The sequence below is a fragment of the Leguminivora glycinivorella genome, chromosome 21, assembly GCF_023078275.1.
Source record: "Leguminivora glycinivorella isolate SPB_JAAS2020 chromosome 21, LegGlyc_1.1, whole genome shotgun sequence".
Classification (NCBI taxonomy): domain Eukaryota; kingdom Metazoa; phylum Arthropoda; class Insecta; order Lepidoptera; family Tortricidae; genus Leguminivora; species Leguminivora glycinivorella.
In genome coordinates this window covers 15,352,406-15,375,620 of record NC_062991.1, presented here as the reverse complement: position 1 = coordinate 15,375,620, position 23,215 = coordinate 15,352,406, and the positions used below count along the sequence as shown (strand labels likewise).

General features: G+C 39.9%; 2 protein-coding genes across 5 annotated transcripts in view; one reads left to right on the top strand and one right to left on the bottom strand.

Moving 5' to 3' along the window:
* Window positions 1–415: 415 nt before the first annotated feature.
* Window positions 416–17,007, bottom strand: LOC125237337 (formin-like protein 20). The gene is made up of 11 exons (XM_048144331.1): window positions 16,848–17,007; window positions 13,007–13,081; window positions 11,525–11,660; window positions 5,643–5,719; window positions 4,930–4,978; window positions 4,313–4,480; window positions 4,093–4,171; window positions 3,263–3,446; window positions 1,827–1,941; window positions 1,388–1,433; window positions 416–1,337 (listed from the first exon to the last, which is right to left on the bottom strand). The coding sequence occupies exons 1-11, from the start codon at window positions 16,908–16,910 to the stop codon at window positions 416–418; spliced, it is 1,914 nt and encodes a 637-aa protein (XP_048000288.1). The 5' UTR covers window positions 16,911–17,007.
* Window positions 17,008–18,219: 1,212 nt separating this feature from the next.
* Window positions 18,220–23,215, top strand: part of LOC125237444 (microtubule-associated serine/threonine-protein kinase 3) — a 129,185-nt gene continuing 124,189 nt past the window's right edge. For all 4 annotated transcript variants that reach the window (XM_048144513.1, XM_048144515.1, XM_048144514.1 and 1 more), the window contains exon 1: window positions 18,220–18,548. In XM_048144513.1, coding sequence (XP_048000470.1) covers window positions 18,416–18,548 — 133 coding nt within the window. In that variant the 5' untranslated portion in view covers window positions 18,220–18,415. The remainder of the gene's footprint in view (window positions 18,549–23,215) is intronic.

The following is a 23,215-nucleotide window of genomic DNA, read 5'->3' as shown; positions in this document are numbered from 1 at the left end:
ATTTTAAACACACAAATGTGTTATGATAGATAGGCAAGGTTAGTTGAATAGTTTAAGGTCAAATGAAACATTTAACTAAATATTACATTTGTCAAAACATTTTTAGACGAGACGGAGGTAAACTCCTAAAACAATATAAAATAAATTATACATGACTAAACACATCAGGTGACGCGACTATCGACACAAAATAAATTTTTGCAAACTCAAAAGCTTCAGTTGACGCACTGTTAAAAAACCCCGCCGCAGTCTCATCGATTTCGTCCTAACTACATTAGCTAAATTATCGTATGTACATTCGAGGGCACACATCCAACACCGTATGTACATTTAAAACTAACGTAAGGACACTTGGAACGTCGGAACAACGGAAGCTCGGAGCCGCGCCGAGATTTGGCACTCTAGCGGTATCACATCAGTCGATCACCACGTACGGGAGGGCGATCAGCTCGCCGAGCCTGGCGCACTCGTGCCACTCGGCGAACGCGCCCGAGCGGGACGGCCTGCCTCGGTCGTCTCGCTCGGTCGCCTCGGCGGCGGCGGAGAGAGCCGACTCGAGCGCGTCACTCACCTCGGCCGCCTGCTCGGGGAGCGTCACCGTGGGCGCGGCGAACGTCTGCCCGTACTCGTACTCTATAGACCGCAGCGCACTCTGACACTGATCGTATAAAGCCCGGCCGTCGAGCTCACTTTTCGTCTTCTCCACGGTCCTGTGATCTTTCTGCTCGCTCGCGAACTCGTCCGGCACGTCAGCGGCACTCTCGCACTTCACTTTTAACACCGTCCCGTCGGTCGGTTTCAAACGTTCACTAGGCTCCACTTTCACTTCCTCCGCCGCGTCCACCTCCATATCCTGACTCTTCTCCTCCTCATCTTTGACCTCCGTTTTGACTTCGGGACTATCGTCGACGGGGTAGGGCCGGATAGGGGGCGGATCCGGTGCCGGGGCCGGGTCGGGCGGCGCAGGCGCGAACTCCGTCCAGGGCAGGTGCGTGCAGAGCGGCACGCGCGACATGTTCTTGACGCAGTAGTCGTCGGCGTAGTCGGAGTAGTTGTAGAGCGGCACGACGGAGGTGAAGAGGGCGGGGCGCGCGGGGTCGGCGAGCTTGCGCACGGCGAACTGGTGCGGGTGGAGGGGCGCGCGCGTGCCGTTGATGCCGGGGAGGTACACGTGGTGCAGCGCGTGCACGTGCACGGGTAGCACCTCGGGCCGCACGGCCGCGGGGCAGGCGTGCTCGGGCTCGTCCCCGCACGTGCACTCGCGCAGCTCCCGCGGGTCCTCGAGCGGCGCGGGGGGCGACGCGGGCGCGGGGGAGGGGGAGGGGGAGAGCGGGCGCCTGACCGGACTCGGAAACAAGTATAATTACGCAACTATGGGCTGATTCGCCGTTGCGAGGAGCGGCGACGACGCCGGAAAGGCCTGACCGGACTCGCTGAAAAAATATGACATCTTATTTCGATTTTTTAATTGTATAATTATTAAATTCACAGATACATAAACACAACATTATACGAAGTTACAAACGGACGAATATGTGACCTCAACATTTAAATTACACATTTCCTGCGATAGCGAAACACTTTCAACGATAAAATCATAAAATGCTACTAAATTCAGTGAATGTCAACATTAACAAAGCATCATAAGCAGAGATCGCACGGATTTGCGACATACTTAGTGACTACGTCATTTTAATGACTTTTAGTATGAGATGACGCACTACAATCCGATCTCTGATCATAAGTCTATTTTTCGTAACTGCTTCAGATATGCTGCAACGTCTGTTGGAACGATCTCCCGCCGCCGATTGTAATGGGGTACGTACGTTCATCGGGCTCTATGAGCAGCACGTCGGGCGAGGCGGGCGAGCCGGGGGAGGGCGAGCGCGGCGCGGAGCCGCGGGACTGGATCTGCGCCAGCAGCTCCTTAGTCGTTTTCACCTGAAAACAATCATTTGTTACACCTAATACAAACTAATTAGTTAGATTATCAAAGAATATTAGACACGTATTTTTTCTTTTTTTCTCGTGACAAAAAATGACGACGGTACAGCGCGTTGAATTGAAGTTTCGCGTGACGTCACGCCTAGGTACAATTAACAACGTTTCAAAATTTTCAATGTCCCTAAATCGAAAACCATTTCGAGATATACGCTTGTAGATCACATAAATATTTTTTTTCCGTATTTTTAGTATAAAAAAATCTTAAAAATAGTTTAAAGGGGAAGTGACGTCAAATAGCTGATTTCGAGCTGCCACTATACCAAAAAAATCTTCCAGTTGGGATGTCACTTGAGTTTGACAGTGACACTTATCACAGTTCGTTGGTTCGTAGCAAAGATATTAAAAATTTCATGGCTTAGTCTATGGTTCGTAGTCATTCACTATTGGTTGACAGTGACACTTGACAGTCAGTCATATCGGACTGTTTGAGCTGACTGTTAAAACTTTTTTTTTAGAAATGATTTTGTCGTTTTCTTAGGTGTATGAAACAACACATGTGACGTCACGAAGCTGCGTCTTGACGTTTGTAACTTACGCTCTTTCTGCTCGAAGTAGTAATAAGAAGGGATTTTCTCATTAAAATAGCAGTTTTTGGAAAAATAAAAAAATACGTGTATCTTTTAGTATTGAGTTCTTTCAAACCAAACAATAAAAAGTAGTACTCAAAAATATGAAATGTTGTCAATTGTTACTTAGAACTAAGTGACGTCACAAGCCCCCATTCCGGAACTTTGATGCTCTATATCTTTGTATTTTTTCATTAATTAGAAAAAGCGAAAAATATGTGTTCAGTATTTTTGGACCATCTAACTGACGGACTAAACAGAATGCCATTTTTTATGTAGTCGTCATTCCCTATTGATAAAGTTTTCTTTTGGCTATACATTGATAGTGAATAAGATTTATGCAAATTTTACCTTTTTAGCTGCAGCAGTGAGCATCTTATAACTAAGCCAGCATCGGGTCCAAGGAACTTCTCACATCATTCTTCTAGTCGGAATGTGCCCCGTTCCGTCTGAGTTAAGCTCCACTGATGCTAGACCCGGTCCAAAATTTCTTCTATGAGTAAATATCTTATGCTCGTTTTTATCCATGCTAATGAGTGGAAATATCTATGAAAATTTTACCTTCTTAGATCCAGGGTCCAGTGAGCTCCGGACACCATCCTTCTCGTTAGGATGTACCCCGTTCCATAACAGTCTAACACCACCAGTGCCAGACCCGGTGTTAATGAACTCTTCGAGGTTGAGTATGTTACCTTCTTAGCCCCCGCAGGAGGCATCCTGTTAACCAGCGCAGCGTAGGGGTCCAAGGAGCTCCGCACGCCATTCTTCTTGTTGGGATGGCCGTTGCGGCCGAGCCAGGCGCCCTGCGTGCCGGGCGCGGGGATGGTCACGCCGCCCGGCGCCGCCTCCGTGCCGGATCCGGCGCGGCTGTGACCTCTGCGATACGGACATTCCATTACTCAATCGATGTTTCAACGATCTGAACTAGTTCTTCATTTCATCTGTTTTGTTGACGAAGCATGCGGCAGATCCGGTTTGTGTTCGATTATGAATAAATGATTTACGTTATTCACAGGTCTAATAAAACCTTTTCATCACACCCGCACTTTAATTGTGCTATTGCACGCAGGCGGAGCGTGAGTTATAGAAAAACCGTTCTACCAAGAGAATAATGAAATTTCTTGTACCGTACTTAACTTTTTTATATCTATTTACATATTTTTTACATTGCGGGTGTGATGAAAATCATTGTGTAACTCGGCGAGTATGAATATTACTAACTCGAGTCTTTAAATAGCTCCGGCAAGCCGTCGCGATTTAACTTACTCTCGTTAGTTAATATTCAACTTCCTCCCCTTGTTGCACAATGTACTATTATACAACTTTTTTTGAGAAAATTCGCAAATTCATTGACCATTTTTTTTTGGACCTGTTTCAAAAAATATTTCATGGGGTTAAGAAAATCCTTTTGGCGCTTGACCATGTTATATGTCAAGTGTAACAATCATGAATTGGTCATAATTATAAGCCGTTGGGGCCGGGAAAACGGATGATTTCCAAGATAAATTTATAGAATTTTTACCTTCGTTTCTTAGGTTTTTTGTCTCGTTTTGCTTTCTTGTCATCGATTGGCGTTTCAGGAGACAGCGGCCTTTTCGCAGCTGTAAAAATAAACATAAAGGCATAAAGGGCCTTCTTACTACAGCAATAACAGCTGACGCTGCAATTAAAACTAATAAAGAGTACATTATCCACTCGGCCACCACTGATTCAACAAAATAGGATTCCATAAAGCTACTTACGCGAAGCCGTCTTGTGCGTGAGCGTGAGCGGGGACGGCGCGGGAGCGGACGCGGCAGCGGGCGCGGGCGCGGGAGCGGGAGCGGGCGCGGGAGCGGGCGCGGGCGCGGGCGGCGGGTCGTCGTCCACGAGGATCACGTCCTGTGAATCTGACTCGTAGCCGCCCCACGCTGGAAACAAACGTAACCTTAGAGGCCATGACCTCCCTTCATATGACTGTTTATTTTGACATTTTTGTTCCTTTCCAGGATGCGCGAGATAAACAGCTCACCCCTCTACATTATGAAAGATTATAGAATTAGAAAAATACAATAATCTATCTCGCGTATGAGATTCCTTCGCGGCGTACTCGTGCTAAGCATATGGCATACGAAATAAATTAGGCGTAAGAAATAAAAATAAGCAATAAATCTTGAGGCTAAATATTAACGTTTAGACAGTTTGTTGTCGGCGAAAGCTGGCGTGATATCACTCTAGACCGAACAAAATGGCCAGCTCTTATGTTGGAGACGAAAACTCATTTTAGGTCGTCAACGTCATCACATCAGCCAAGTATTTTATTGATAAGTAAAAATATCCAATCTTATTAATTTCAAATGTATTAAAAAAATATAATTACCAGGTCTGGAGGGGGGACGAGGACTGGGCACAGCCGGGCTTACTACTTGCTGTAACAGAAAAAATCGCTCATTAGAAGATTCTGCATATTATTATAAAGATAGATAAATAAATAAAGTGTCGCAGATGTGCACGAACACTATACGCCAGCAATGTGCCGTCTTTCATAAAATTCTTCACATTACAACGCTCACGCGCCCAGTGTGTACAGGTGCTTTGAAAGCCTAACTGTGGTAAATAAGTGCGTACCCGGGGGAGGTGATGGGTGTGCCACGTAGACACCGCATCCGCTCCGCTGACGTCACTTATATATATCAGTATAGTAGAACGCTAACGCGTGCAGTGTGAACAGTGTGTACAGGTGCTATGAAAGCCCTACTATAGTAAAATAAGTCCGTACCCGGGCGAAGGCCGGGGAGGTGATAGGCCTGCCTCCTGCCGCCGAGCCGCCGCATACGCTCCACTGACGTCACTAAGTCTCTGTACATTTACAACGCTAACGCGTGCAGTGTGAACAGGTGCTATGAAAGCCCTACTATAGTAAATAAGGCGTACCCGGGCGAAGGCATGGGAGGTGATAGGCGTGCCTCCAGCCGCCGAGCCGCCGCATCCGCTCCACTGACGTCACTCTAAAGTTTCTGTACATTTACAACGCTAACGCGTGCAGTGTGAACAGGTGCTATGTAAGCCCTACTATAGTTAATAAGTGCGTACCCGGGCGAAGGCCGGGGAGGTGATAGGCGTACCGCCGAGACGCCGCATCGTGCGCTCCGCTGACGACCGGTTCGAGCCTGACAAACAAAAATAAACAATAATAAATAAATTATTGTATTACTAGTCGATTACATCAGTTTTCATGTTAGATTCAATTCGTACAAATGAATATAGGAAACAAAATGTAAAATAATAATAACTGAGCCCATACACGTCCCACTGCTGGCCACAGGCCTCCTCTCACGCAGGAGAAGACTCGGGCTGTAGTCCCCGCGCTAGCCCAAATGGAACAAAAATACAAATCTATTTTTAACCCCCGACGCAAAAACGACGGGGTGTTATAAGTTTGACGTGTCTGTCTGTGGCATCGTAGCTCCCGAACTGATGAACCGATTTGGAATTAGTTTTTTTTGGTATGAAAGCTGAGTAAGTCGGGAGTGTTTTTAGCCATGTTTCATCGGTATGTCGCGGTCGGGGGTTTTTCAAAATTTTAATTGCGTGGTTAGTTTATTGTACGATGTTATTGCCGGTGAATGTACATGCGAAAAATTCGTTACACACTACAAAGAAAGTCTCAACATAGGTTTCCTGTAGTTGCGCTATTATTAATGGCATTTACATTAATGTATACGGTGAGCGCGCGCAATGAGCGCTCAGGTGCAATGACCCCAATGACCGTTGGTGCCGTTTGAAAAAGGAACTGTCAAGACCATGAATGACTTTTTAGGGTTCCGTAGTCAACTAGGAACCCTTATAGTTTCGCCATGTCTGTCTGTCTGTCCGTCCGTCCGTCCGTCCGTCCGTCCGTCCGTCCGTCCGTCCGTCCGCGGATAATCTCAGTAACCGTTAGCACTAGAAAGCTGAAATATGGTACCAACATGTATATCAATCACACCAACAAAGTGCAAAAATAAAAAATGGAAAAAAATGTTTTATTAGGGTACTCCCCCTACATGTAATGTGGGGGTTGATATTTTTTTTCATTCCAACCCCAATGTGTGATATATTGTTGGATAGGTATTTAAAAATGAATAAGAGTTTACTAAGATAGTTTTTTGATAATATTAATATTTTCGGAAATAATCGCTCCTAAAGGAAAAAAAAGTACGTCCCCCCCCTCTAACTTTTGAACCATATGTTTAAAAAATATAAAAAAAATCACTAAAGTAGAACTTTATAAAGACTTTCTAGGAAAATTGTTTTGAATTTGATAGGTTCAGTAGTTTTTGAGGAAAACACGGAAAACTACGGAACCCTACTTTGAGCGTGGCCCGACACGCTCTTGGCCGGTTTTTGCTGTCTGAAAATTCCCTAAGTCGTTAACAAAAATTAACTCGCTGTCAGTTCTGTGACGACAATCCATACTAATATTATAAATGGGAAAGTGTGTGTCTGTTTGTTTGTCCGTCTTTCACGGCAAAACGGAGCGACGAATTAACGTGATTTTTTAAGTGGAGATAGTTGAAGGGGTGGAGAGTGACATAGGCTAATTTTTGTCTCTTTTAACCCCTCACTTCCCTAAAACGGGGGGTGAATGTTTGTATGGAGCACTAGCTTTTGCCCGCGGCTTCGCTCGCGTTAGAAAGAGACAAACAGTAGACTATGTCACTCTCCATCCCTTCAACTATCTCCACTTAAAAAAACACGTAAATTCGTCGCTCCGTTTTGCCGTGAAAGACGGACAAACAAACAGACACACACTTTCCCATTGGCCATTTATAATATTAGTATGGATTCCGCAATATTCGAATTTAACGCAAGCGAAGCTGCAGGCAAAAGGTAGTAAATATAATAATATATTCCTTATTGACCGTTATACCTGTTCAGTTATTGTAGATACTATAATGTATTTTTCCCCTCACTAGCTCGGAAACACGTGTTTTATCCTTTAATACCAGCGGGTAAAAACGCATTTTATCCACTAGTGGGTAAAGTAATTTGACCTTGAATAAAGTCAAATTAACTGCTTTAAAATTGATAAAAGTAGGTGAATCTAGTAATAAAGATGATTTACCACCTGTGGAACTACTGGAAGCAGTGATAAACGCATTTTTTGCGTTGTAGTTTCCTCGCTATAGTGAGGGGAAAAGTTTTGTGTTACACTCGGGTGCAAATGTATTTTACTTCTCGTGTGTTAAAAAACTCGCAAGTTCAGGATTCTATTCTCGAACCACTCGCTTCGCTCGTAGTTCAACTATAGAATCCTTTCACTTGCTCATTTTTCAATTCCACACTCGGCGTTAAAATACAACTTTGCCCCCTTGTATAACAAATAACTATTCAAACAAATCGACATATATTCCACTATAACACACCTAGTCCCATGGTAAAGAATCGGAAAGCACCTAGCCCTACATCCGCCTTTAATATGGGCCAATTTGAATCAGCACAAAGGGCCCGCGGAAAGGGGACACCTCAGCTAGCTCATTTCTGATTTACATATCATTCAAATGAATGGGACTGGTGCACATCTTCTGTTCCTATGGAAAGAGGATGAACTTTCAACGGCTACATGTGACATGTGGCCCTCAAAAACACCCCTATGTCTAGTAGACACCATTTTATTGAACGATTAAGATGCTGACAACACCCAATGACCTTGACGCTAGCGTACACTGTCTATTCGCAAGGGTGTAAGTGAGAGCGCGATGTCACTAAAACAGGGCGGCTAGGTACGAAAAGTACGCAAAAATATTAAAATAAAATAGAAAGATGCATTATTTGTGCAATTTGTTTCGTCAGTGTTTTAGATATGTATATTTTTGTTATTGTAATTTTAATTAAAGACAACTAAGTGAATACGACATAGAACCGTTAAATGACGAACTCGAGACCATCTTTGCATGTCTGTCTGTCCGTCCGTCCGTCCGTCCGTCCGTCCGTCCGTCCGTTTTTTCTATCGAGCCGATTTCGTTAAATCGTGTATCGAGTATGGCTATGTTCGTTGAAATATAATGAATAATAACATATAATTTACTTGCCTTACTAAAACTAATAGTTTATCTTAAAAAACTGCGCAAGTAACATCAATTTTGCGCAGTTGGGTGTTGTCAGCCCCTTAAGAACTAAAATAACCACAGAACTGTGGCATATTAGTGACGACACAATAGTGACGATTGTCACCCAACACAGTGCCACTTCGCCGTTCATTGCCTGTTCAACAAGGAAGTATTGACGCTGAGTAACAATGTTGCTTATCAACCCAGACATAGGCACAGAATTGTCAGTGTCAAGTGTCAATGTCACTGTGGTCAAATATCCCACTGGGGTCACTTAATTTCTTCGTAAGATGACAATCGTCATTTTGGGATCATTGCTGTAAAGGTGTGAGTAGAAGCAAATATATATATACAGACGTAGGGCGAAAAGATTTGCCTTCGAATTGTTACGGAAACGTACGAACGTGTCATGCTATTTCAGTCAGTGACAGTACAAGATGTACTGACATTGACTGAACTAGCATGACAAATACGAACGTTTCCGAAGGAAACCCTTTTCGTACTACATCTGTAACTCCGTATGCGATAAAGTTTAAGAAAAAAACGTGCCTCAGTGCCATACAGATAAAGGTACGGTGGCCTAGATGGCGTTAGACCTTTGGAGGACGCTCAACTAGATGGCCATAATATTAATATTTGACATTTTAACATATATCAAGCTAAGAATATGGGCCAAATTGTCAAAAGTGAGGTTCAAAAGTTTTAAGCCTGTAAGTCAAGAGATGGCAGTCTATATGCACTCTGATTACACATTTTACTTCGACAGTAACTCTCTATAATACTCGATCCTCTTTGGTAGAAGTAAATAATTTACCGTGTAGGTATTGTCGGTTTAATTATAAGTACTTTAGGCATCTACCTAATACGCACATCTTCAAAACGCCGAATAAATTAATGACGCGCGCGAGATGGTAAGGTCAATTTGGATAAGAATAACACATTTTATAAAAACAAATAACTTAAACATTAAGCCCCTTATTCATAAACGTACACTAAAATTATCAAGCGGATAAAGTTTTTGTCCCTTTCTAGCACACCACTACGTCGGAAAGGGACAAACGAACTTTATCGGCTTCATAACTTTAGTAAACGTTTATAAGAGGGATAAAGTGTATCCGAGAATTGCAAAAATCTGAGAATCACTGATCTGATATGACTGAATCTATAATGATAAGAGTTTTTGAAACAATCTGCAAATTTTGGACATGCGCGGATCCAGGGGGGGGTCATGGGGGTCATGACCCCCCCCCCTGGAGCCAAGGTTGGCCGTACAAATAGACCACGTGACCCCCCCCCCCCCTGGGGCCTGGCCCTTTACCACGTGACCCCCCCCTGGGCACGAAGCTGGATCCACGCTTGATTTTGGAGCATTTTCTCTTTGGAATAACATACACAGTTACACACAGAAATAGCTCATAGTGGTTTTCTATCGTTTCTTGGAAACGTTTATTTGTCGTGCTAGCTCGGTCAACGTTACCTCTTTAAAAACTATCATGTTTTTAGGGTTCCGTACCTACCAAAAAGTACAAAAGAAAGCCTTATGGTGCGACTGTCCGTCTGTCATATTACTAAATATCTCGAGAACTACTTATGCTATCAATTTGAAATAGTTGAGAACATTGTGAACCTCTACAAATCAAAGTAGTATTTTGTAAATATGTATTGTTTTTGCTATAGTATCATAAATATGTGTAATTTTTTTCACCTTATTGCAACGAATTAAGGTGAAGAAATGTACATATATATATTTATGAACTCGACTGTACATTAGACTTATAAATTGACCGGGATAAACGGGAGACGGTTCAAAACTCGACTGTACATACTTCCAATGTGATTAATACAGGAACAAAGTAAGCAAGTTGTTAGTGTTTCATGATTACAAGATGATTTATGACAGCAGTTACTTGTTACAAGACTGCGGGCAGCGAATCCACTAATAAAGTGTGACCGTGGCTAAGCAGTAGCGGAGTTTTTTTATCATTTGACATGTTAGGACCGTGTCATTCGAAGACAGTATCGTTTCAAAGTATCTATAACAATGAATTTGAAACATTCTCAGTAGAACATATCATAGACTTGAATTATTGCACAAAATGTAGGCACCTAACCTAAGACACCAAAAAGGTCGATAACTATCGATAAAAAAGCGATAATAACTACCACTCCATCGTGAGCTTTTAGTCTGTGGTCAAGAGTAAGCCCATTTATAATAATAAAAAAAAAAAAAAAACTACCAATGAGCTTACTGTTGTATGCCTTATAGGTATGTCACACACCCCGCATGCGGGGTCCCATCGACCAATGAAAACAGTTCCCGCACGCGGGGCCAACAATCTCAGCTTTATAGGCACACTCGGTCACAAGCTTTCCTAGTCATCTCTGTGGCAAAGTATGTCGCTCTCGCATAGGTCTGTTGAAAAAGTCTCGGGGAGCCCGCATGCGGGGCCCATCGACCAATGAAAACAGTCCCCCGCTCGCGGGGGCCTATCGAAACAAACTTAGCTTTAAAGGCCGAGTCACACCGTCGTTCGCATGCTTGTTATTCGGATATTGCATTGCACCATAAATCGTGTGAAATACTCTAAGGCCAGTAGTAGAAGCACAGTATAATAAAGAGTACTATCGTAAAGTACGGCCACTCCCGCTCCCCGCTGAAAGTGCCGCCCACCCTCTCTCGGTTACCTTACAGTTACCGCCTGTCAAAAACGTGAACAGTCGTCCTGTCATATGTCACTCATACAAGCATAGTACGCGTTCACCTACACGAGCTTAGACTGTGCTAGGAACGCGCCTCTTTCATATATTTGATCGCCAGTGTCCGAGGTGTGGTAGAAGTGAGAAGACAGACGGTGTGAAGTGGAGGAGTGGTGAGGTAGTTACCGGCATGGTGGGGCGAGGCGGCGGCAGGTATGACGAGGTCGCGCCATCGCTTCACGAGCACCTTGGCGCGGCGCGCGAGCGTCGGCTCAGAGGTCTTCCGGCGTAGCTCGTTCACGTGCTTGCCCAGTCGGGTGGTCTGGAAAGAAAAGAAATACAAATTCAGCGCAAGAAAGAATGTTTTATTGTGAATAATGTGCTCGGGTCGCCGACAGGTACGAAGTTACACGAAGACTGTTTGACATGATGCCAACGTCCACTTTTCATCATCGCACCGCTCGCCATCGACAGGGCGCTCATCCACACACCTTGTAACCTAATTGGTCGCGTACCGTGCGGTTTCAGAGGAATTTCCTCCCCCGGACGCTTCGGCTGTGGAATGAGCCTGCCGAGGTATTCCCGATGAACTACAGTATGTGGTTCTTCAAAAAAGGAGTGTACAAGTTTCTAATGGGTCGGCAACGCGCATGTGATACCCCTTGAGTTGCAGGCGTCCATAGGTTACAGTGACCGCTTTCCATCATATCGCACTAGTCCAAAGCATTTTGTACAACATTTTGTCTATAATCCTAATTTCACCCGGAAGACAAATTGACGTTTCAAAGTGAGTAGGTACCATGGTACCAAGGCTTATAGAAGGAAGCGTTAAACGCTTTGCAAATTCCAATTAATATTCACGGTACATCAGGTCACTGAACTATCCGACACGATTATATCCGTTACTGTGTTTTCACATTACCCGATCCGATATCGGATCTAGGACCGAATAGGCATATATTTCAGCCGCCATCTTTGATTTTTGCCTTTAGAAAGGTTCCTACATCTAATATCGGATCGTATAATGTGAAAAAGCACTTGCAACTATAAGCTTATTTTATTTTTTTTAATTCCTAACTAATTTATTTAATGTAAAAGTCAGTCTGTTATCTTTTCGAGCTTAAACATCTGAACCGACTAAAACAACATTTATAATAGAATTAGGGAGATACCTAGTGTGATGAATGAAGGGAATATGATCGTTTTAACTTTTAACCAAAACTACGCGCGCATTGCTATAATATTTACTGTATCTACAACTACATTTATTTCTTGGAACTAAAACCAGCATCATATTATTCTGGCCCCAAACCAAAGTAATAAAATAAACTGACACAATTTTGAACAATGTGAGTCTTTGTCGTACCTACTTGTACAAGCACAAATTAAACTCGAGTTAAAGTTGTACTATTATATATTCGGTGTCCATAGGCAACCCTATCGTCGGTCGCAGCCCGCGTGCGGTCCGTTTCTTTATAAGAATTAGTTAAGCACTTAAAAAGGCGGCATTTCGTAAACATCAAAGCAGTGGGTCTTCTGTACTTGTACTATTTATATATCCCCGGCTCGGCCATTAGTGGATTTGGTCGATTTTTATTTACTGTATGGTATCTATTTCAGTTTATAAGTATTTAAGACTAAGCAAACTGTAGTTAAAAAAATTCTTACCTCCAACAGCTCTTTTGTAATATTGATTTTCTCCAATATGGATATGATTTCGTTAACGGCATGCATGTCGACAACCTGGAAGTAGAAAGAGACAAGATTAACATTAATTAGCCATTTTAATGCTTACTTTTTGACGTAAATAAAGTCAAGCAGTTTATTTCACAAATTTGTGATTTGTATAATATGGCTCTAAACAAAACATGTCATTTTTTGAAGATTTTTTAAACAATGCATAAAATGCTTATCATGTACACGATTTTGGAAACCTTACAAAAACTACTTATATACATCACCAATTTAAAATTGGATTTAATTATAAAATTTATAAATAAAAAATGAATTGTCTAAAAATGGAGAAAGTACCTACCCAACAGGCACACATTCCTTTTACAAACAAACTATTTCACAACATGAACTCATGGCAGTCATGGCACAATCCCTTCAAAAGCAAACCATACGAAAAACCACTCAATAAAACTCCAATTTCATAGTTACTTATTCCACTCAGAATCCACAAACCTATTATTTCACAGTATAAACCATTTTACGACTTCTCACAATCACTAGGCGGAGAGAAAAACAAAACTAGCGGTTTCCTACGATTGTGTACCTAGAAAATCAAACTTACATACATACATACACTCAGGCCTGTATTCCCAGATAGGGTAGGTAGAGCACAAGAAACTGCTCAAGTTTCAGTGCCACTCTTGGCAATGAAGGGGTTGAAAGAAAACTAAATCCCATCAAAAACAAAACTTGTAAAAAAACCATTGTATTGAAAGAAAACTAAATTGTCACCACAATCAAACTCGTATCCTTCAGTTGACATCTACAACACCCACAGGATGAAATGTGGTGAAAATCAAACTTAAGAAGGAATAAGTGATAAAAATAGAGAACTGAGCCCATCAAGGCAGTGGTCTGTAAACCACATGCAGCTTTTTAAGGAACAATCCATCGCTGAAATCGGTGAGGAGGACTATATTAGATGGGAGACAGGAGCTGGACAACCTTGAAAAGCACATTATGATTGGTATTGTGTATGGAAGACATACACTAACCCCCTGGGTGATCAGTGTTAAGGCCTGTGAGGGATAGCACTCCAGAAAACTGTGTGTAATGAAGAGCTTTGGTGCACATAACAATAACCTCATGTGATGGCGATCCTCAGTAGGAAGTTAAGGAACCAAGGAGGATGAAAGATATCATATGGATTGGATATCCATGTCACAAGTTCTGCAAGTAGACAAGCATAATAAAGTGTATAAACTCTAGCATCAAGAAACAGTTATCAGCAGAGGCTTGTTCTACAAGAGCTCTACATAGAATCATAGATTGCCTTCTATTACAAGTTTAGAGATATCAAAAGTGGCTGTAACATTGATATGTGCAATATCTAATAAACTACAGGTACTTGAAAATTTTATATTTTATCCCTGAACCCTGATCCTGATTGAGAGATGCAGTTTTAGGTTAAAGGTGTCAAAATCTTTTTGTTTGACTAGGTATGTAAAATGCCTTCAAATGCTACAACTTTGCCCACTCTGCCTAACATTGCCTGGCTCGAAAATATTAGTTCTCCAGAAAATAGGTGACTAAATTAAATTTTTGGGGGATAGGATCTTCTTTGTCATATCCTCATGGCTGAGGGACGTGACGTGACGAATGTGGACACTCTTCACCAGTTGTCTCCACGCCACTCGATTCTGGGCCCGGTGCATGCAAGCCTGCAAAGTGGTCTTTGTCACAGACGTTATCCCGCCATCATAAATGGCAATTTGGTAAAAATCACTATTTTTCGAGCCAGACAATGTGAGGCAGGGTAAGCAAAGTTGCAGCATTGGACTGTGGTAAATGATGCAACCAAATGTGAAAACACTGAAACAAACTCGAAAAGATCAAGCGGCAAATTCCTATTTTTAACCGATACAGTTTAGTTGGAAACAACAACATTGATGACTGATTAAAGTTTGTAGCTAATCATATGTTGTATATGATAATGATTTGATAATTTCATGTATCAAGGCCTTTTTTGTCACGGACATAATAATATGCCTAAATAACTAAGGAAATAACAAAACATGTAAAGGATAAGTTCGCTTTTGTACCGTTCTTTACTGTAATTACTGTGTTTTTTGATAAACAATAAAGAGTTTACTACTACTTCTACTACTAGAAGTAGGGTGAATCCACGTAAAAGTAACATTAAGTCACAACTTTAGTAGGAGGTAGGGCATAGCGAATGATATTCCGCTTTGTGTGGTAGGGCACAGCACAGCGGATTCGTCTTGTAGAGCAGACAACGTTCTTTACTGTAATTACTGTGTTTTTTGTTATTAATTGTACAATAAAGAGTTTACTACTACTTCTACTACTACATGAAGGGTGAATCCACTAAAAGTAACATAAGTCACAACTTCATTGAGTGTTTATTTGAACTACAGCTGCAAATGAAAGGATCTATGCATATATCGGGAAAGTAACACTTATTTAGAGATAGATTTTGACTTGAACTTGCATCCTGAATAAATGAAACATGCCATAAAATCGTGACTCATGTTACTCTTGCTGCGGATTGACCCTGTAGGTAATTCTACCCTTTTACCGAGGAAAAAGTTTCATGATAACATTTCAGTAGTGTTTTTCACAGCAAATTTGTAGGATGTATGAAAGTAATATAAGATAAAAAGATTATGTACTTGGGAAAAAACTTGTTCATTTCTCCTTTTATAACAATAATTTTAGTATTTCTATATCAATATAATTTTTTTTATATTAAAGATATGAATGCGGAACGGAACAAGTGCAGTCAAAGCATTTTATCACATTTAATATGAATTCATTTGAAAATATTATGTTATGGAAGACACAAAAGTATTTGTTTAGAAGGATATGCATTTGTAACATAAATTTTAGATTGGGATTCACTTCATTCAAAGTTATCTAACTTACAGAAAGGAAGTGAATGACATCTGGCCATATGGCCATGGGAATGGCAATGACCCTAGTCCTCCATGTGGCCTGGTTCAGATACACTTTAAAAAAAAACTTTACAAGCTTGTGCTGATTTTTTTAAATTTTTATGTGGCATTCTATAAACAGCTATAAGGAAATTTGAGCAGTTTAATAGTATCAAAAATAAACCTTCTGATAACAACAGAAGTTATGAGAAGCATTACTACACAACAGTTCAGGTTATAAACGAACGAATCAGACTTCAGGAGTATTGCAAAATCATTGCCAATTCACAATATTGCCAAACCAGAATTGCTCAACCTAAAACACCAATATAGATTGACATGTTCAACAACCCGGAACACCTATTCACAGCTTCCATGAGCAGCCACCACCTGCCACCATGAGGTGTCTCCACGCCGTACTTATTCTATTACTCACGTAAGGTCGAAAGGTACGACAAAAAACATATTTTCCGTCTGCCTTCCACACAGCACCATATCTACATAACCCGAGAAATTCGACGGGATTTGACACGCGTGGCACAATTCCATACTTTCACATTGCAAAACTTTTGGCACTGTGGACGAAAGGGCGAGAGACGGAGCATTGACGACGTCAGTGCTCCCATATACTGCACTCGCACCGCGCACGTATCCACTCCACCGACACTATTTTATTATCAGGAGACGCTCATGTCAACACCGTATCACATTCCGACATTCTCTTATCATCATCCGTGTATAGAGGGACATCAGTATTTCTGGAAACAACCTCCCAAGAGGCCAAATCGTTGCATCGAATCGGGTGTCATGGGCTCGTGGGACCATTCTCATATCTAAGACTCGCTTTGCCAACTTACGGTCTTTAAAACTCGCAAACTTACATTGTAATTGTTATCCAACGCATTCAGAAGTCGATTACTTAGTTCATGAGCGTTATTACTCATTTATAAACGAAAATATTTAACTAAATACGACAAACGTGTCTCGGCTGCGTCGTAATGGCGGACCGACGACTACGTATGCCCGTGCCAGGGCATTTTAGCCGAATAATTCAGCTGATATCTACCCGAGACGACGCGCGCTCGTGTTTTTCCGTTTCTTTTGACGGATTTATTGCTGGTTGCCGACTTTCACCACTAGATGGTACTATAGGCGGAGACATTTATTTGATTATCATGCTAATTTATAGCTAAAAAAATATAAAAATGACAGAATTATAGACACAAAAATATAAAATTTCTGTTACTGTTAAATTTTTTTCAGGAGTCAGCTGTATAATAAAAACTATATGCATAAAAAAATTACATGCACATTAGGCTGGAAACATTCTCTATTTACCATGGCAAACCTGAAAAGAAAAGTTTTCACAATCTATACACAGATGGCGGCACTAACAGTTGAAAGAAAGTGAAAAACGATATTTTTTCTCGCTTTTATGAGTGGAAGTTGCCATTTATGAAAATAACTTTCAGTAATAGGGAGAAAAACTATTTTACATATAATTATTTTGACAACTGTTTGGTGGTTAAAATTACTTCAGTTCTATAACACCCTCATATTATTTAACATATAATATTTATATACTAACATTTAGTAAAAAATATGCCAACTTACCTCTATAAATTTTAGATCACCTAGTGACTTATTTAATTTTTTACAAATAGTTTCTTATGCTCACTCAATCCTCACACTTTTGAAAATAATCGATGGAATCAGGCGTTACTTTTAATATTATTAGGTAATTGATAATTTTTTAGGAATATATTTTTTTAAATTAAAGGTTAAATGGACTTAACTCACAACTTACTGGTATGATATTGCCTACAAATAACATACATTGAAATCTAATTAAATTTAATTTAGGAATAGGGCATTTAAAGGGGATTTAAAGTTTTAAACCTCGATTTAAACATATCGCGATCGCAAAAATTGTTTTTCAAATTTGAGTTGGCAATCCCAGTTACATAAATGTCTCGCTATTGGTCAAAAACATGTCAATCTCAATAATGTGGCCGGTATTGGAAAAATAAGCTATATCCGATTTTAAATAATGTCTCAACCAACATTTTATTAAATTTATTATAAATTCTTGTAGGTTTCTAATTTTGAGCTTCTACCTAATAATTTACCTACAATGAAACGAATTTATACAATATAATATTTTGATAATATTATTCAAATAATAGGGAAATTATTGTTTATTATGGCAACACAAGCTAACCCTTCAAAAGTGTCATTTTTCGATTGGTGATACGAGAAGCCATGTCGCGTTATTTATGATGGCATAGAACGCGAATTATATTTGCAACTGTGTGCAATATAGCGATATTTGTTTCGCTTATTTTATGTTCGCAACTCCGATGGTGCCGCTTAAACGTGTCGCGTGACCATATCGTCGTGATAAATGGGGAAATTAGTGCATTTGTGTGTGGTTGTGTTGTGAGTGCCAATGGATCGACGATGTTCGCAATCGGTCAGGACGCTTGTTTTCGACGATTCAGACTCTGATCCGCCTAAACATGGTCAGAAGAAGGAGCTGTCCTCGACCGCAGTGCCCTCATCGCTGAACCAGAGCGCAGAAGGTAGGATTTGTTAAAATATAGAAATGTTTTCGGTACCATGTGTACGTATGGGTATAGTGTATGTTGTTGTATAGCGTTTTCAAGGTTTATCTGTACAGCTGTCAATGTGATTTTAATTGCGAGGGCGTGAATGAATCAACGCAAACGATTGGTCGGTTATTATCATAATGGCCGCTGTACACACATGGCCAACAGTTCCACCAACCCCCTTGGCCATGTGTGTAGAGGGCTACTTGGCCGTAAGTTGGCAGTTGGCGCTTGCGCTTGCCGGCCAACCGATTCGTGTCGGTTTTTTGTCCACACATCAAAGGATCTTGGCGCCAATGGCCAACTGCGTTTACACGTTGGCGCTTCATTCAGTTGGTCGTCAGCCGTCAGAGAGGACAGTAGTGATATATTTACGAAAATAATAAGTTTATCTATGCCAATAATAGTGTAGATTTTAGGAAATAAAATAACCTTGCAAATGTTTAATGTATTTCCTAAAAAAGATAAATGTTCTTATCAGAATATTCAAAAAATTGTTAATATTGCAAATAATTTAATTTTACTACGGGGTTATTATTTTTTAATATTTTTTTTCTGACAACGTCTATGACCAAGAATTTCCTAGATTTTTTCATTCCACGTCCATCTTTCATGAAGAGCCAATGCCAAGTGATTGGTTCGCCAATGTGTAAACAGCGGCTCTTATCTTGGCCAAGGGGTTTCACAAAGGGCTGGTGGAACCGTTGGCCATGTGTGTACAGGGGCCATTAAACTTTCGTGGGTTACACTCATTTTTTTTTCTAAATCTCCACTTACGACTTTGAAACTGTGTCAAACTGCCGCTTGAGAAACCGAGTGAGAGTTATTGTAAAGCAGTTCATTGTATTCTAAATGCATTATCATACTGGGTTAGGTTAATTGTTTTAAATTAATGTGGGTAGATGATTTAAAAACAAAGTATGAGTAATGCAGCCTTTTTGAAACCTGTTTTCTCCTTACATGAGAGAGACAGGCCTTATAGGTTGACCTTGATGAAATGGGGTCAAGAGTATGTTTCTAACCAATATAGATTGATATGACAGTTTATTAGTTGCTGGCATGTTCTGGCAGTGTTACAATTGAAATATCAAGTGTCCTATTTTGTCATCATGAGTATTATTTATTACTGGCTTCTGGTCTGTTAATTATTTTGAGATATATTTTTCCATACTATTATACAGAAAATTATAATAATGGTTAATAAAAGTATGCACAAATATTGTTTTTTAAATTAAATAAAAAAACTGCACAATGCATTAAAATATCTGGTCTTTCTATCAAATACTAGTTTAAAAACATACCAATTATAGGGATTTATTTTTAGTAAGTTACAGGGGGCTATTTTGACTAAATGCAATTTCATGTTTTCTACCACACTCAATGATTAAATCTTTATTTTTGCCTAAGGGTCTTTATTATAGCAGTGTAAATTATTAACCAATGAAAATATTGATACATCAGATACATGATAACTATCAACATCTTATGGGGCTTGGTAGGACTGTGATCTTTATCTGAACAATGATTGATATGGCCAAATATCTGATTCATATATTCATACTCATACATTTAAAAAATACAGGTTTATAAGCTTTTGCCATTTTATACATTCTATTAGCTATCAGTTATTATATTAGTAGTATGGTAGGTAGTTAGTAGTTACCATGTGAAAATTATATTTTTAGACTATTACCATCAAAGATGTGAGGATCTGTAAGGATGATTTTGTTAAGAATCAATAGAAAATTGCCAATTGCCAACTAAAATTTAGTGTGGAAACTCATAAGGATAGGTAAATTATGTGATTTTATTGTTTCCTTACAAACCCTTAGGAAGTATGCATGAAAGTTGATAATTTTAATTTTACTTGAAGAACATACTAATTGGTCTTTCAATATTGGTTATTGATGTTACAAGTGGTTTTTAAGTTCAAGTTTTAAGTCAGCATGTGCTGTGTAAGGAAAGAAATCGTCACTACTTTAAAAAAAACTTGTATCTTCTTCTGTCAATGAAAATAAAATTGTAGTAAGTATGTATAGAATGCATATAGACTTACTGCGTTTTAACTTTGAGGAGAAGCATGAGATTCAAAGTAGTGACGAAATGCTATAATACAATAAAATCATCAGCATTGTTTTCATTCCACAAACGTGAACTTTAAAACCATTTGTAACATCAATAACCAATATTGAAAGACCAATTAGTATGTTATTAATTGTGTTTAATTTAAATTATAATAAAAATTGAAATGAATATTGTAATATGAATATGAATAAATCTATAAATTGATTCGTCTGTAAAAAAAAAATAGTATGTCCTTCAAGTGAAATTAAAATTATCAACGTTCATGCATACTTCCTATTGACACATGCTTGTAGCGGTATACATGTGACCAAAACAAGGATGTTTGTACTATGTGGAGAACAATGAATGTTTTGGAAAAGTACCTGTTGCCTCTGGAAGTTTATGGCTAGGTTTTGTAACCAAAATGTGCAAAACACTAAGTTTACATCAGGTTAAAGTTGCGTTAGTCTTTTAATGCTCATTTACCTGCGGGTTCACTCACGTTAAATTCGAAAATTGTGGAATGATCCATACAAACTTCCACCCCCCATTATAGGGAAGTGGGGGGTCAGAATGAGACAAAAAGCAGCCTATGTCACTCTCCACCCCTTCAAATATCTCCACTTAAAAATTCACGACAATTCGTCTCTCCGTTTTGCCGTAAAAGAAAAACAAACAGACACACACACTTTCCCATTTATAATATTAGTATGGATGTTCTTGTTAGTTTACATGACTTTGAGCAGGTTCGATTCCCGGCTATGTATGAGAGATTTAAAAAAGTTTGAATGTCATTCAAATCAAAGCTATGTTTCCTAAGAACAGATGTCGCTATCTCATAGTTTCCGACTTCATACTGTGCGTTTTGGATTGATTACCCTGTGTTTATATAAGATATAATATAGTACTTTCAACTTTTTCCATGTTCTACAGTTTTTACATTATTCAATAGAGTGCCAATGGCAGTCAAGCTAACAGTGCAAAATAAGCAAAATATTTGGAATAGTTCAAATTTTCCCCTGTAAGGTTAATACGGATAAGTCAAGTGTGTCTGGCCATCATGTTTGACTGTTTTACTCATTGTCACAGGTGGTTTTGCGAGTTCAAACTTTTGCTACTCGCTACTCACGATTAGTTTTAAACGTATGAACTCTCATTAACACTGATAATTGGTTTAAACAGGCTGTGCCAAATGTGAAGGCCGAACACACTTCACCTTATGACACACTTACCTGTATTGACCTTACCTAAAAAAAATAAAAAAGCCATTTATTCACCAAATATTTTACATGTATATTCTTGTCTGTATACATCTGCTTTCCTTTTGTTGAACCCCTCATTGGGTGAAGGCCTCCTCCATCTCTTTCCAAGTGTCCCTATCTAGGGCTAACGTCATCCACTGTTTCCTTGCGGCCTGGGTTACATCGTCGGCCCGCCGTCTGTTTGGTCGACCTTCGCGCCGCTCTCCTGGTGGACCTTTCCATTTTGTTGCCTCTTACTTTTTATTATATCTTAAAGACAAAAGCACGCCCATGTTAAATCCTTCTAGATTATAGGGATAATACCAGATTAGCGAGACTGCTGTACACATATTTGCATTCCTATCTAGATTTATAACTGTGTCTATGACCTGTCAACCTGGCAAACACATGCACTATCTCTGATAACAGCCGTCATATGACCAACCACTATCGCAGTATATCGATCTATTTACTGGCTACCTAAATCAAAACATTTTATCTTAACCAGATCACCAGCATAACTTGGCCTCTGGTGGCGTTGGGATTGAGTGTGATTGTGGAATGGTTTATATGGTTACATTGCACTGCACTCAATAAACATTATTGATATATCAAGTTTGGCTTATTGTGAGTCGAACCTCGAACCTTACCAAGCCTACTGGCCCTCCCCCAAACTACTTGGTACTTGGTTTAAAAACGCCTACAGATAGACTAATCAGCCTGACAAGCACTCTATTTTTTTTTACGGATAACTGACAGGCACAATGGTAATCTTTTAGTATGTTTCTTTACATCTCTATCATTCAATTGGAAAATTAGCAATACCATTCGCTTTGCAGTTTTGCATATAAACACAAAATTAAGACGCTACAGGAGCGAAAATGCTGAAATAGAAAGGAGCCCCCCTTTCAATTTGGGAATTTTAGTTAAATATACTAGTGTTTACAACTAGAAATATCGAAAAAAAAATTGTCCCTACAGAACAACTCAGTTAAAAGATATTGCGAAAAAAATCTCTAAAATCGAAGTTCCGCTCTCGACTGTTTCCTCCTTCAAAACGTAATCAGTCGTAATGAAATTTGAGAATCTGAATAACAATGAAATAATCTGTGTCGGACCTGTGTTTTTTTGGCTAATTGTTACCAATTTTGAATACCACACCTTTTTTTGCGCCATAATCAATAAAGCCGTTTTTGGAAATTTTGATGGGCTCTAGCGTCTTTAAAAATAAGAATATCAAAAAAATCAAAACGATCCGACACAGATAAAAATTGTAATAATATGTGTTGAAAAAATCTCTATCGTCGAAAACGAGGGAGGAAATAATCGAGAGCG